The sequence below is a fragment of the Idiotropiscis lumnitzeri genome, chromosome 9 (genome assembly GCF_059441095.1).
Source record: "Idiotropiscis lumnitzeri isolate Australia: NSW breed Sydney's pygmy pipehorse chromosome 9, RoL_Ilum_1.0, whole genome shotgun sequence".
Classification (NCBI taxonomy): Eukaryota; Metazoa; Chordata; class Actinopteri; order Syngnathiformes; family Syngnathidae; genus Idiotropiscis; species Idiotropiscis lumnitzeri.
Genome location: NC_142399.1, coordinates 11377773 through 11393728, shown reverse-complemented (window position 1 = coordinate 11393728; position 15956 = coordinate 11377773). Strand labels below are relative to the sequence as shown.

The window sequence follows — 15956 nt, the reverse complement described above, 5'->3', positions numbered from 1 at the left end:
CTTACAAAAAGTTGGAGCGAATTGACTTCCCAGTGAAATTTTCAGATGAACCAAAAATGCAGTGTAAGAAAGAATTTTTAATGTGCATATCTGTTTTGGGATTTTTGTTTGGTGTCAAAGTGGGTTGCGCAGATGGCAAGACGCATAATCCAAAGCAAGACTTTTTTACCACATCGCAACAACCACACCTTGGTAGACTGCCGTATATCCGGGACGTCATGCTGTACTTTAGTTTAGTGACACTATGTGTAAGGCCTGACTGAGGCCATTGCAGATATTTGGAAGAATAAAAATTACGATAAACGATTAATCTGACAATGATTTTAATCAAATATAAAGGATGAAATAAGTTCTTTTTGGGTCCTTTAACGGTTCCATCAATAAAAATATGAATTACAGGCAGAACAATATATTGTCCTTTAGTATTTGTTCAACCTTAGAACAGAAAGAAAAATATGCAAAAAACAGCAAAAAAAATAGGAGGATTTTAAAAGAGCAATCAGACAATTAAATCGACCAGTCGATTAAACGCTGGGCCCCAAATCATTTTCAGTAGAAAGCAGAGAGCAATATTGGATAAAATGACAACACCCTGGGATGGATGAATTATTTCGCTTAATTCATAATTCCATAAACACAATATTAATCACAAAACCGTGTTTAGACTAGACGGGCACATGAAATATGTTATTGCATGGGAAATGATTTGTCTTACGTTCCTCTTCAAACTATTGTTTGTCTTGTAAAAACCCCGAAAGTGGAGAGTTGATCCTCTTCTTTCCATACAGGTGACCATTTACTAACCGCTGCGATGGCCTCTTTTATTTGTCATGCATAAACCCGTGAGTACCTGTGATTAGACATCTTGGAAGTATGTCAGCATGGCGAGGAGTTTCCCCTCGCTCATCTTGGCAAATTATCGCAACCCCCCCCCACTCTCCGTTAAACCACCATCGGAGAATGACATGTTCACCTTCAAAGCGCTCATTTAACAGAACAGCAAGTTCCCATTTGAGTGCGGAAAGCAAGGTAAGAGGGGGGGGGGGGACAACTCATATCCGGAGATTGGGAATTAGGTCAGGCAAGGAATGGCATCCCATTCGACATTGAAATTGCCATGTGTGATTCCTCAAAAAGAGAGAGCCAAACCCCTCCCAACCCCACCCCCTTATCAATTCAGTCCGATTTCAGCCGGCAGGCACGAGAGGAAACACGATTTGATATGTTTCAGGATGACAAGCAGGAAAAAAAAACTGGAGAAAGAATAACACTTGAGGCTATGAGACTGGCTTCGTTCCCACTGTTAACTGGAATGACTACGCGAGGGGGCGGGGGTGTGAGGAAGTCGCTATATTAGTTGTGGGAAAGGAGAAAAATTCAAAGGCTTCAGTCGCCATTTTGGAGTTGGATTAGGACCAAATGAACACACAACGGGTCAGAAATCTTTTTTGACACTTTCCTCAAGAACATTATGGATGACATCATGGATGGAAATTTGTCAAATCCTTTGGAGTTATGTAAGCATCTAATCAGATGGCTCTGATGTCATCCCTGGACTGCTCACAAACACTTGTGGGCGCAATGGCATACTATTGACGGACTCCTAATATACTGTATGCTGTGATCTGGAAGGATCTTGTTGGGCCTTTACGGATTTTTTTTTTTTAATTAAAATTTGGAATTTGTAGCATTTTAATGCAGCCTTTTCTGGGATTTTGAAACCCACAAAGGGCACGGTAGATGGCACGGCGTAGACAGAAAAACTTGGCAATTTAGCATCATCCATCTTAGTATAGCTGCGTTTGATCGGGGTTCATTTGGACCAATTCCCTAGTAGGACTTGGAAAATCCACGGGAAATGCCCCAAAGTGGTTGCTTGAAATCAAAATAGCCAACTTGCTGTTCGATTTGTGGTATGCGACCTTTATGCTTTTTGGTGCATCCTGTAATAAAAAAACATGTCCACTCAGTTTCATGACGGTTTGTTAAATTGGTAGCTGGGGCGTTTTTCCAGTGTTTTCAGGCATGTCGAGGCCCCGAAAAAGGCGATTATATTGGTAACAAGATAAATTACAACATAACTATAAAGCGACTTTAAGAAGACTCCCGGTATGTCTAATCATTTCTGAATGAATTAGGGGGGCATCATGCTTTGGGATTTTTGTGCGTGCATTCATTACCTTGTTTTTTTTTGTGGTTGTATTCCGAGAAATTCTGACAAGCCGAAGCAGTCCAGAGAGGGCTGCCAGTAATAGATCAGCGAGATCCTCTTTCTCAACCTGTCAGTCCATTTCCGTGTTATGTACTGGCCCGAGGAGCACTTGGCAGACGAGGAGGCATTCAGCCAGTCTGGCAAACCCCCGATCAGCCCACCCTCCCCACCCCTTTCTGTCCTCCTCAGTCATGACTCCAGTAAAAGATGCTGCTTCACTTGAGCTCAGCACATCAAAAGTTTAAAAAAAATATATATATATAAATAAAAAAATACACATAAAAAAAAAGCTAGCTTGCTCATTTTATTAAACGTGCCAATGAGCAAGTGGAGGTTACGTTCTGGAAAACCAACTCCACTTTTTTTTTTTAAATTCTGACCGTCACAAAAAAGCGTGTTCTCAGAAGCCTGAGCCAAATGCTAATGATGATTCATGTTAGCGCTTAATGTCACTTCTCACTTGATTATTATTCCTCTGCGTGCAAAATCACTGCCAGTTGTCGGGTGGATTTCAGACAGAATACGCAGTGGCTGTGAGTCGAGGCGTGGTTTCATCTGGGAGACATTATCAAAACTGTTTTTTGGGTTTTTTTTGTTGTTTTTTTTACTTTGGAACCTGAAGGTTTGCATGTTTAAAGTAGGGCTGTCAAACGATTAAAAATTGTAATTGAGTTAATCACAGCTTAAAACTTAATAAATGGTAATTAATTGCAATTCAAACTCTCCAAAATCTGCCATATTTTATACATACATATGTATAAAACAAACGTGCTTTGCGTTGAGATGGTAATTTAAACTTCAATAGCTGAGGTGGAACTGAAATTCCTTCTCACCATGAGTGCAAATCACTACCTGTGTTATTTATTGTTCCATCTGTATTCTTTATCTGAATTCCCTACCCTGAGGGCCAAACTGCTTTTCTTTCATGTTTACATTTACACATGAATGTGTCCGATAGGGCTGAACAATTTTTGGAGAAAATTCAAATGCAATTTTTCAGCCAGATATTGCAATTTCGATTTGATTGAAAATGATTTGGTATGGTTGACCATTATGGTCTTGTACGCTCCATCCGTCCATTCTCAGAACCACTTACCCTAAAAACCTTTTAAAAAAAAAATCGCTAAATTGTGGATTGTGTTGCGTGTGGTTCTCAAACAACTCCCCATGATAAACGGGTTTTACTAAACTCCGACATCAAAAGACGATATTTTCAGAACTAAAACTTCCAGGTATATAAAAATAAAAAACACCAAGCATATCTAAACTGTCGTACCAGGCACTAGCGATGAATAAATCCATATCGCATTTAAACAACATCTTCGATTGTGCGCGATTTCCCCGATGAGTTTCTTTTCATCGCCTCTGGACGAGGAATCCCACAAAGCAGATGGGCTGAACGAGCTCATAAAAGATGCAGAGTTATTAACCGTACAATGTGCGCCACGTTAGCCAGCGAAATCGGAGCGCTTGTGCAGAATGCAATATGTGGCGCGGACCAAAAACAGCGATCACCTGCTGAAATTTTCAAATATTGATGTTGAGGATTTACGCATGCTGCAGATAAATGTAACATGGAGGTGGCTGTCTGGCTCAGCGTCTATTTAAGAAGTCTTGGCAGAGGTCACGTCAATAGCATCTCTCTCTTTTCCTCTATGTGTGTGTTGTTCCAGACCCGACTAATGGAGAGATGAGAGATGAAAAACTCCTGTTTGAGGCCTCGCCTCGCTTAATGGAAAGACGGAGCTTTTCATTTCCTCTGAGGCCACCCGCGCTCATTGTTTAACTGTCCCCTCCCCCTCCTCTTCCGTGGAAAAACAACATTATGGGACATTCCAGAAATAAAATAACACAAATTATTAACTGACGTCGCAGTGCGCCGACGCCGAATTTGATTAGGAAACATCTCTTTCGCTCTAACACCCCCCTCCTCCCTTTTCCCCATTCAAATTCAAGACATGCTCATACATCTAATAGATTTTTCCACCCCGGCACACAATTTACTGCTTACAGATTTAGAATTCGCTGGCTTCCGGCCAGCAGTCAGAAAGGAATTAATGATATGAGAGGGAGCGAGAGAAAGAGAGAGAGGGGGAAAAAAAACAGCTTGTGATTCTCCGAGAGTTTATAATGAAGATGCTGCCATGCGATAATGCCAGCGCACCCAAAAACACTTTCAAAGGCGATGAAGTTAGATGATCAAGAAGGATTTGGGGATATCTTCAACCACATAAATGTACCCTGCCAAAAATGGGCTTCAAAAAATCGATTACTTAAATCAAGCAAAATTATCTAGCAATAGAGAAGGAAAATTGGACTTGGAAATATTGCTGGTGGCGTGTTCTGCGAGTGTCTGGTTGTAAGCTGTGGCTGACCGCAGGTCCAGTGTGAGTGGTGCTCAGCGTGTTTCCGATGCGTTCTTGCTGTTCTTTAATAAACAGCTGAAATGTGCATCAGCGACTATGGCTCCCTCCGCTTTGCCATTTGTCAAAGCATTCCCCGCAGCAGCTGAGTCTGGGGCTGCGTGCCCTAACGGTCTGTAAAATACGGTACCTTATTAATATTTCTAGGAAGTAACACCTCGGCAGACAGAACAAGCAAATTCTGGCTTGATTTGAGCTTTGTCTTTCGCAGAGTACGAATGGTCAGCGTTTCCGTCACAACAAAGCATCACTCTTCCTCCCTTTTATCTTTTGCCTTTCCGCTCCTTCCTCGGTCCACGTGCGATGATAGCGACTACTATCCGAATATCCCGCAAATATGCTGTCGCCGTTGTCGTCGAGACGGAGGATGGCATCTGCCCGCCGCGCTTATCGCAAATCCCGACCGGTGTGAACGCTCTGACACAATCTAGTCTCCGCATCAAATTGAAACGTTCCGACTGAAATATTGTCGGGATATCGGCGCCAGCGCGTGTGCGTGTGTGTGTGTGTGTGCGTGCGTGTGTGTGCGTGCCAAGTCTGGCGCAAAGATCAGATGTGTTGGAGGGGGAAAAAAAACAACAAAAAAAACGGAATGCGGTGATATCGCTGCGTGCCTTCATACTCAATTAGTCTTCTGTACTTGTGAGCAGAACAAGCTATGATTCCTCCCCCTCCTTTGCCAAAGTGGTGATTTACTAACTTAAATTGTGACATTTTATTACTCTATATGAAAAGAATGGTGCAGATGATGCACTTTTTCCCCCCTTTTTCCTTTTCTCACATAGTTGGGGCTCTCCTGCAACATTAACATGTCCAAATAAAGTCATGGGCCTTAAAACATGTTGCTTTGGGAATCCTTTCCATATGCGATGTGTTGCCACTGGGGAATCGTGAGAAAAGTGCAAATGACGGGAAACTGAAAAACCCACACCGCCCTGGCAGCGTCACTTCGACCGCTGCAGTAAAGGGGAGAATGTGGCGCAGGGGCCAGATACGGCAAGTCTATGCTAGATTTTATGCTGCCGCCAAAATTTGGGCAGATTTTCTGTATTTGATGCCATTGGTCAGTTCCAAAGTAGGCATGTTATTTTGTACGAATTATTGACCAAATTGTGAAAAATAGCTCCCTCTCTTTGGTCAGATTTTTGAGTTTCCTGAACCATGGGTTTTGGAGACCAAGGATTCCGCCCGTCGCCAGCTATATTACATAGTTCATAAAGTGTGTAATAATTTGGACAGAAAGGTGATTTTGCCAACATCAAAAAGTCTTGAATTATGCAAACGTACAGGTTTCCTTGTTTAGCTTTATTGGGTTTCGTTAACGGTGCACAACTAATTCTTCCTAGCAAAGTGCGATCAATCCTGCTACAAGCACTTTGACACTGGAATAAAAACCTATTCCTGAAATGAAAATTCCTATTGATGCTATGAATAAATAAGTCGAAAAACTGTGTAAAAAGTGAAGGAAACATCTACTGTACATCTTCACACCCACATCGGTTAACGCTTCAAGTGCGTTAATATGTACCGCATCGTTTGATACCACCCTTGACCTTAGCCGCCGCAGTTTGCTGGTGATTCCCAGAGCAAAATTTGCCTCCATTTCTTTTTCAGATGCACGTGTGTATTTTTTGTGGTGCTGCCCCCGTTACGCCCGCAGTGAATCAAAGGCACCGCTAAGTGTGTTCATGCTGACAAAGTTGAATTTAAAAAAAATAATAATAAATAATGGGAGTGGGGGGGGGGGTGGTTTGCATGTTCGAAACAATGGAGCAATCTGCCATGATGTAATGCCCAGAGCAGATGGGGGAGCCGCCCGCAGCAGGAAAAAAAAAATGCTAATATAAACCTGCGAATGCTGTTTTTATATCTCTCTCACTGGCTTTTTAACATCAATGGTGTTGAAAAGACAATGTTTAATCTTAACAAAAAAAAATAAATAAATAAATTATATATATAATTATATATATATATATATATATATATACATATATATATACATACACACAAATTATTTATATATGTGTGTGTATATGTGTGTGTAATGTGCTAAATAATGTGGCAGCTAGTGTATATAGTCCATCTTTTAATCCTCCATTTAACGCGAAGGTCAGCCATTTCAAGTGTTATTAGCTCAGCGCACATCCTTGAGCGCGATTCACCCGAAATTAGCTCTTTAATGCAAGAAGTCCCTGTGCACAAAAGCAACGGCCCGCTACATTAACGTAAAGCAGCAAAAGCATAAATTATGCATAGTGATGTTAAGTCGCGGGGCGCTACAGTTAGCGTACGGGAGGCATTGAATGCATCCATTTGAGCGGACGTATGCCGCCCAATGATGGAGCGCTTCCAGCCTTGAATAATAATAGCTCGCAGTCATTACCATGGGACTTGGCAAAAGTAGAAATTCCAATGAAATGTTCATTTGTCCCAAGTGAGTTGAGTTACATAGTGGCGTGTGTCACTGAAAATATGAGTCAAATATCATGAACAATGGCAAAGTAGGGTTAGTTCCTTCAAAGATATTAACTCTCTCTTTCATATAATTTGCAATTCACTTCTCATGAAACTCTACAAATTCTCGTTTGTGTATAAATAGCAACGTCTACTTTTCCTCCGTACTTATAGTATGCATAGGACATATTGTAATATATAAATAATGTATAGTATGTATAGAATATTGTCCAGGTAACTATTTTCAAAGACATACATCTAATGGACAGAATTTATCAAGTCAATACTATTTTTAATTACAGTAATCAATTTTGTACAAGTGACATGAACCAGCACTACCGATTCGAAAGGTTACGGGCAGATTAGATTCACACGGCAACACAGGCCGGAATCTGATCGGATGAAATGAAACAAATTAAGAAAAAATAAACAAATCTAAATCCAGATACAAGTACTGGAAGGACGCAGCCAAGAGTAACGCTACAAAATGAAGAGAGGACAAAATTTAAATTGTAAATGTAGGCCAGGGCTTCTCAAGGTATTTGGGCCAGCGGAGGAAGCCCTTGCTGACCATGACCCACCACTGATATTCCACCCATCAAGCTGTCTGTTCGGCTATCCTTTGTTTTGACACGTGTGAAACATACAGTGAAGAAAGTGAAGGGTAGAGCATGTTTGGAATTGACGGTACAGTGTGTGTCTGAACGCCCACATGTTTACTCAGTTTCCTGTCTGCTTGTGTTAGCCTGCCCGGGATGGTGCAACACTGAAGGGTAAGCCAGGCCCCACTACAATATGACCTTGTATCTTCTAACCACTACACCAACGCAAAAATTGGCTGCTCTGTGAGCCACAGCTTTTTCATCAACATTTATTTGTTTTGCTTTTTTTTTTTATCCAGTGCTCAGTCCGACCGCTCGACCGGCCAGCTGTCCGACTGTCTTAGCAGATACAACTTGCCTGACGTTCCGCCTCGTACTCGATACGAGCAGAAAGCAATTTCAGCACGCGGCAATAAAAAGAAAGAAAGAAGGAGGAGGAAAAAAAAAAAGAGCGAATCAGGCCAGTTCTCGGGGGAGAGATAAAGGGGCAGAATGTAAACTTGCCTGGTAAGCCATCCCCGGTGGATTGGACTGTAAAAAAAACCTTAATGTGCACTCCAATACAACGTCAACTCCAAAAAAAACAAAAACAAAACAAACAAAAAAAAAAACAGTTTGCATTACTTGATTAAACGAAAGGCACTGTGGATGATGGAAGCACTGCAGCATTTAGATGATTGTACTTGGGTCTTTTCAAACAGATGACTTCAGTTCATTGGGCAAAATTTGACACACGATTGACTGTGGTCATTAAAAATGATTCACTCGTAACTTAAGGTATCACTAATCATCAGGTATACATTTTGTTTTAGTACGCTGAGATTTTTCTCCTGTAAAAGACCTGCCTCAGAATCACCGATCTAATACGATTACTTTAATGCGGCTACACTCCCTTTTGTTATCCATCTCTCGTGCCCTATTTCTGTTTGTTTATTAAAACCCACGGCGGCTTTGCACGGAAATACGCTGCGAAAGCAATCATTTTGCACATATTGGCTACATTGGTGATGCGAGTGCCTATTTTAAGTCGGTCGGAGACCTCGCTTGTGAACTCTGCCTGTTCAAAGCTGGTTTTCTGAATCACGCCGTCAATCAATTATCCGCCTCGCAGGTTTAAAAGTCACCGCTACTAATGCGGCGCCGAGGTCACCCGCTCCCTAAAATGAATCACACAATTTCTGCTCTTCCTGAGAGAGGAGATGGAGGAGGCCTTTTACTTGTAAAAGACGTGTTAAACCATGTGGGTTTTTTCCCCTTATACTATATGTTGCTACATGACAACAGAACAGCACGCTTAAGTCCCAGGGGCAGCTTGCCAGGAAAAGTCAGGCTACACAGTCAGTGTCCCCCCCAAAAAAATGAATAAATAAAAAAAAAAAATGAAAAAGCAGCTTCCCTCAACAACAATGGCAGGCAGTATTGCTTTTTAGCTGTGAGATCGTTGTAAGCCACCGCGTGTTCTTTCACCCAGTGCCCATTAATATTTGACTGTATTCTCAATTTGTGGAGGCAGCACTTCTTCGAGCTGCCGAACGACACTTTGACCAGCAGGGTTTGTGCATGTGGTGCACATTGGTAAACACGAATATGCCGAGCCCTCGTGCTGTCAAGTAAGCAAAATATTTAAACATATTGGTTCAACTTCAATTTAACTAAAAAAAAGAAAACGTCTCAAAATGTCAAAATACAAAATAATTTAAGTGGTAAATTTTAGTAAAGAACAATGATTTATTTCTAGGATTTTCCCAAACATTTTTTGGGGTATAAAAACAGAATACAAACCATGCAGCAGGATATATTTATCAATGAACATTTTGATGCACGGAAGACACAAACATAACTTAATGGTTAATGTTGTAGTTGACACATCATGCACAAAGCCCATAAATCCTACGCTCACAAACGCAACACAAACTGTATTGATTTCCCCAATTGCCACAAAGCATCCCATATTGATCCTCATTTTCTTTTTCCTTTTTATTTTTTTTTTTTTTTGCATTTGAGATTGGAGCAATATGGAGCAATCAAGGGCATTACTGCAGTACGCATTAAACACATGTCGAGGCTCGTTCTCCTTGGAAGTCATCAAGAGAGTCGTGAGAGGGGCTTGTTTTTCAAAAAACTATTTTAAAAAAAATATACATCAAAGGATTACTACAAACAGAAATCTGGATTTCAATGGGATGGCAAGAGATGGACTAAGCGACCAACTGTGATGATATTTTTAGCGGTTTTGGTGAGCATGACTGTGCCGTTATGCACATAGCGACAGTTTATTTACTCTACAGATAGGGGAGTCTTTATTGGGACAGGAGGCCGTCGACAATGTCACATATTAAAATCTACTTTGAGTATAAGTGCCGAGAAAAATGACTACTGCGGAGAAAAATGTGGCGGACCGGCAGGAAACAAAGTGAGGAGAAGGGCTTTGTCTTAAGTGCTATCATAAGAATTCCGGCATTTAGCATTTGACAACACAATGAGGGGGTACATCATGTCCTTTCCGATGATTACATTATTAGACTCATAGGCTTCCTATTAACATGAGTCGCTGAGGCTTTATGTTGTGCTTTGATAGATGGAACTCTGCGTGACACCCGATTGTGTACACGATGAAAGCGCAGCAATCCAGGCACAAAATATAGCGCGGCTGATGATGAGGTAGGAGACACACTGCCATCACACCTAACGCGTCTCAGGGACTTACATGAAAACAAACTGGTTGAAATTTCCTGAAAACGCTCAAATCAGCATGTCAGGCCAGTAGTTAGGAGTAGCCAGTGCTCGTGCCCGCGGCCGGGTCTCATTCAAGGAGGAATCCCAGCGACGTTAACGAATAACTCAGTGGTCAAGTTTTTTATTGTGCATCAATAGGAGCATGGTTAGCATATCTTAGCTCAAAGAGAGCACTTGTAAACAAGCCTAATACATCTGAAACATAGGCCCAAGGACAACAACGAGGGGTGGTGGCTTCCGGAACGGGGTCCGGGGTCGACAATTTTTATGAATAAGGCCGGAGGGTCGAGCCCGGAACCGTATTAAGATTGCGGCCGACGGGCTGACTGGCAAAAAAGGGTCAAGTGCCCAGCTCCGCATTATTGTAAACAAACAGAGGTGCAAAAATTACACTTATTAGCGGATGTCACACATAAGCATAAAATGGAATTGTCAGCTATATGATAATAAATAACTGCTATCTACCAGTTGTCAAGAGGAGCATAGTTTGCGCAGCTTAGCAGTTAGTACAGAGAAATTAAACTACTCCATAAAATCTCCAAATTACCACAATAAAATACATTTTCCCAACTTGCAGAGCTAGCAAGCAGTTGCCAGACACATAGTCAACCCAAACAAATTCCAAAAGAAAAACAACTCAGTTAAAAACAACTTTCCATAAATTATATGGAGTAACACGTCGCACACGCTAATCATATCATGATAAATCACAATACAGTATATGTTAATAGTATCTTAGCTTAGTCTAGCTTAGCACAGAGGAATCATTTCAGTGCAATTATACAAGAATAACCATAAAATGCTTTTTCTCTACGTGTTAGCACTATCAGCAGTTAGCCACATAGCCTTTCTAAACAACAATGCCCCCAGTAGAGCACAAAAAGAGGTCAACGGACTGGGAGACATACAGCGCACTAGCTCACATGATTAAAGCAATGAGATGCTACTAAATAACTCAGGTTGCTGAACCAGAAGGACAGTAAAATGGAGTTCAACACAGCTGGCAGGTGAAATGTGTCCACTCACCAAGGTGTGCCCGCTCCCGCTGGACGTCCTTGAAGTTGAGTCCGCTGGTCAGCGTGCTCTCGCGGTAGCGGTGGAGGGCCTCGCGGCGCCCATTGGTACCCAGCTCGAGTAGCGCCGAGGCCTTGAGGGGCTCCGCCTTCAGTCCGTGGGCCCATCCCGAGAAGTCCGGCACCGTCCACTTGACAAGGTCCTGGAGGCGCACGATCACCTTTTCGGACACGGCGATCACCTCGTGCTTAGGATGGAAAAACACCACAAAAAAAGTCAGTCAGGAGAAATACATCAGTGGTAGATAACCACAATGCACACATCATATTGTGACAGTGTTTTCCAACCTTGCTTGAGCAAGTCACACAAAGAAAATTTTCTCAAGCCATCTCACAAGAATTTGCCAATAATGTGAAATGAGGACCTCGTCTCAATTTACTCTCAAATTGACTCCTGTTTAGTAGAACGCAACTTCTGCCATCTTTTGGACGAACATTTCTTTGTTCTTGGTGGCAATCTGCAGCCCCGGCAGAGATAGATTGTCATTGCAAAACAATTGCAAAAGGTAGCATAGTAACATTTTATTAGCTTATTCAACATAAGTTGTTTTTTTTAACACATTAAACAATAAAAAAGGTAAGCTACTGCTAATAGATTGCAGACATAGTTTAGCATTAACAACAATGGCTGACCAGCGACAAAAAAACTACATCGTCCCAAAAAAAAACATGGAATTAATTACACAAAAGGTTAATATTTTGTTCATAACCCCGCCACAAGGCTAACACCACTGGCTTCAACTGTTCCAACAACATTTTCAAACATATTTGCGCAAAGTTAATCTCTCTATAAGTGTATCGAATAGGGCCATTAAGCAGACTCTAACGAAGTGAGAAAACACTAGAGGTTATGATTGACCAAATATACTGGAATATAGATTTCTTTGTGCCAAGCTAACTTCGCTCCTAGTGCATTTTTTTTGGACAGCTAGCCAGCTGCTAACCTAAAAACATAGCAATGCTCATTTTCCAGTTGAGATGCATCACTTCAACTTTCTTCCTCGACACTAATTACTGTCCTCCTCTTATATTTAGACGGCGCTTTGGCAGCTTCTTAAAGAGCACAAAAACAAAATTCGGTATAGTAATTTTTCAGGGAGAACACTGAAGATAGCTCCCTGAGGGAAAAATTATCTCGTCTCAGTTTACTCACAAATGTTTTGCCTTTCACTATACTGTATGTTGCTGCCATAGATGGACAGATATCTGATGATCTCCCAAGACGCTAATGTGCTGCGGCACAGCGGTTGGGAAAATCTGTATTACTGCATCTTTTATTCTTTATTTGACTCAACAATGTGCACTTTTATGCTTAATACCTCCGATTATTTTATTCTGAGCTGCTGCATTCCGGTATATATTGCACAATTGCCGTGTGTTGTTTTGAATTAAACGTTCCCCTTGTAAAATGAATTTCATGCTGCTGTAAACGTGGAACTACTATAAAAGTTTGGTTTAATTTGACAGGCCGGCTAAAGTACGAGACAGCACTTTCAGTATCACGACAGCCACAATGTAAGCAGGTCCCTTTGTATATCCCCTTGAAATTAAAAAAAAAAATAAAAACAAAAGAAATACAATATAAATTAATAAAGCATCAGTACCCCCTACCAACTCTCTTCTGGATCCCCCACACCCAGGCCACCACCTCTTCCAGCTCCTCCCCTCAGGCAGGCACAATCCAACCATACAATACAATACAACACAACATAACTTTATTTATATAGCGCATTTCACAACAGCTGTAGTTGTAACAAAGCACTTTCCATATGGTGTAATATAAAATAGCAGGAAATTAGGACACACATTAAAACACAAACACTTATACAGAAGATACGAGAAGAAGAGCAGAACAGCGACAGCCTCAAAGCTAAAAAAGAAAAAATGTGTCTTTAAACGAGTTTTAAATCATTCAATGGGACGGCAATGCATAGGGAAGGACCGGGAACAGAAAAGGCACGGTCCCCCCTGAAGCCCTCCAGCAGCATTTGGTCCTCAGCAGTTGACTCAAACTCTATAGTGGCACTATGTAAATGACAATTTTGCACATCCCAGTGGGACGGGATTACTGCACGGACCATTTTAGCTTCAGCCCTGTTCATACTTGAACAACTGTCGCTGATCAAAATTTCCCCGGCACTGTCACTTTAAAGCGCTCAAGGACTTTCTGCATGATTGCACACACACAATTACATTACATGTGCTGCCACTGGTTACTTAAAAAGGGTGCAATGATTATCTGCATCATCTGCACAACCGTCATAATATTGTAAATACTGCACCATTGACCACTTCATCTCTGCTCTTCTGACTCGCCACATTGTTGCACAGCTGTCATTGGGTGGCACTACTGCACAATATGGAAAGACTGTCATGTCATTGTTTAGCGTAGTCGCTTGTTTCTACAATACTAGTGTACCATACTACTAGAGACAATTTTTTTGTGTGTTTTATACTTTGGCAATAAAGGTGATTTTGATTCTGATAATGGATATGCCCATCCAACTTTATACACAGTATGAGTAAAACTGGTGGGTGGGACTGAGTTTTCTCCCCCAATCTTTTCAGTGTACACGCCTGCTTATGACTTTGGGGGGTTTTTTTGGGTTGGGGGGAGTCATGTTGGAGATGGTTGAAAAACAAACCAGCATATGTGAGTTTTTAGTGTATTCAGGCCATCCAAATTGTGATAGTTACTTGTTGTGGTATGCAGGGAAAAAAAATGTATGAAATGTAATGTTGAAAATGTGCACAATACCTATGCTTTATCCTGTACAATTTTATTCAACTTTTAAATGCAATATGTTTTCATTAAATGTTCATTAATGTTTGATTTCACGTTTAATATGGTACAATTTGTATTTAACAATTCAATCAATATTTAAGTCAATTTATTAATTGTCCAATATTTAAGCGCAGAATTAATGTTATAACTGTGCATAATGTTACAGTAGTTTAGAATAATGTTGAAAAAATGTAGGGATTAAAACTTCTGCTTTGTTGTTTGTTTTTTATGTTGGTCATGACGGAGATACGTTGAGAGCGAAGATTCCTTTTACGTGGTACTTGGATTAAAAAGTTGAGGACCACTGTTAACAAGAATATCAAAACGTGGAGGTGTGCCTGGTGGGCTACACAGCATACACAGCATGTGAAGTCAACGCAGCATGATATGAGGACTCAAATCTGTTTGGTTTTGTTTTAATAATTCAAAGAAGTGCCAGTTCGTTTGAAGGCCTAATAATAGCAGGCGCGCTTATTACTGACAAAAGAGTGCACCGGAAGACGGCTATTACCCAAAGTCTGGAGGACAGATGTGCTAGAGGGGCAGAGAAATGCAACACACATTACAGTGGAGTTGGATTCCGCCATTGAGGCTGCAAGGAAGAAGCAATGTCTAATAATCATAATAATAATAATAGTGACAAATGTATGCGCGAATATAATATAATATAATATAATATAATATAATATAATATAATATATAATATAATCTGCACACGCATACTCTTTATCATGAGGAAAATGTACACGAGTATGTGCGAGCTGCATTTTAATGTGGCTCAATTCACTTTTATGGCCACGGTGGTGAATTTCATTTTCCCTTCTTGAGCCAACAAATCTCTCAGTCTCTCAACTTAAGCAATGCCCTGTTGTCATATCCACGGATAATGTAATAAAAACACAAGGATCATATATTTTATGTATAAAACACTGATCCGGTACCGTGGATATACGAGTGAAAGGTCAACACAGCTCCATAAAACACTGCTTAATTTACCTATTTATGGGCACCAAGATGCCTGTGCCAAATACATGATATGGTCTGAAGTACTGCAACATTTAGTGTTTGGATACAGGAAGTGAACATCGCCATAGACACAGTTGTCCAATAGATAGGTAGGTAAGTAGTGCAGTATTGCAGAAGGTAGGTTAGTAGTTCATTAGGTAAGGAGTTTGTCAGTCAAGTCTGGAGGTAGTTAGCTTGGTTGGCATGCAGGCTAGGTAGGTGGTTCGGGCGGGTGGAATGGCAGGTCGGTTGGGGGGTTGGAAATGGTGCGTAGGTCGACGGGGTGAGTAGCTCAGTATATAGGTAGATAGTTAGAGAGGTAGGTAGTTCGTGGGTAGCTAGCTCAAGTCAGAGAGTTCGTCAGTTGGTACATCAATAAGAAGCTCTGTGAGCATGTATTTCTGCGTCCACTCGAGGTCACTAAGGTAGCCTGTGGTTCTGAAGGGTAGGTAGGTGTGTACGTGGGGATGTATTTACGTACTCTGGTTGGTTGGTAGGTAGGTTAAATATGATGGTTGGTAGGTCAGTTGGTTGTTCAGTACTTTTGACTTTAGTTAAGTAGTTATTTAAGTTGGTAGGGAGGTAGTTCAGTACTTTAGTTGCTAGTTAGGTAGTTTACGTCTTTAGTTGGTTCGTAGGGATTTAGTTGGGTGGGTACTTTGTCCA

At 41.1% G+C, this 15956-nt stretch overlaps 1 protein-coding gene across 2 annotated transcripts in view; it reads right to left on the bottom strand.

The window, feature by feature from the left end:
* The window catches only part of arid5b (AT-rich interaction domain 5B), a 77951-nt gene that overhangs the window by 47252 nt on the left and 14743 nt on the right, over positions 1-15956 (bottom strand). For both annotated transcript variants that reach the window (XM_088304694.1, XM_088304695.1), the window contains one exon: positions 11454-11688. In XM_088304694.1, the coding sequence (XP_088160820.1) occupies positions 11454-11688 (235 nt within the window). The remainder of the gene's footprint in view (positions 1-11453; positions 11689-15956) is intronic.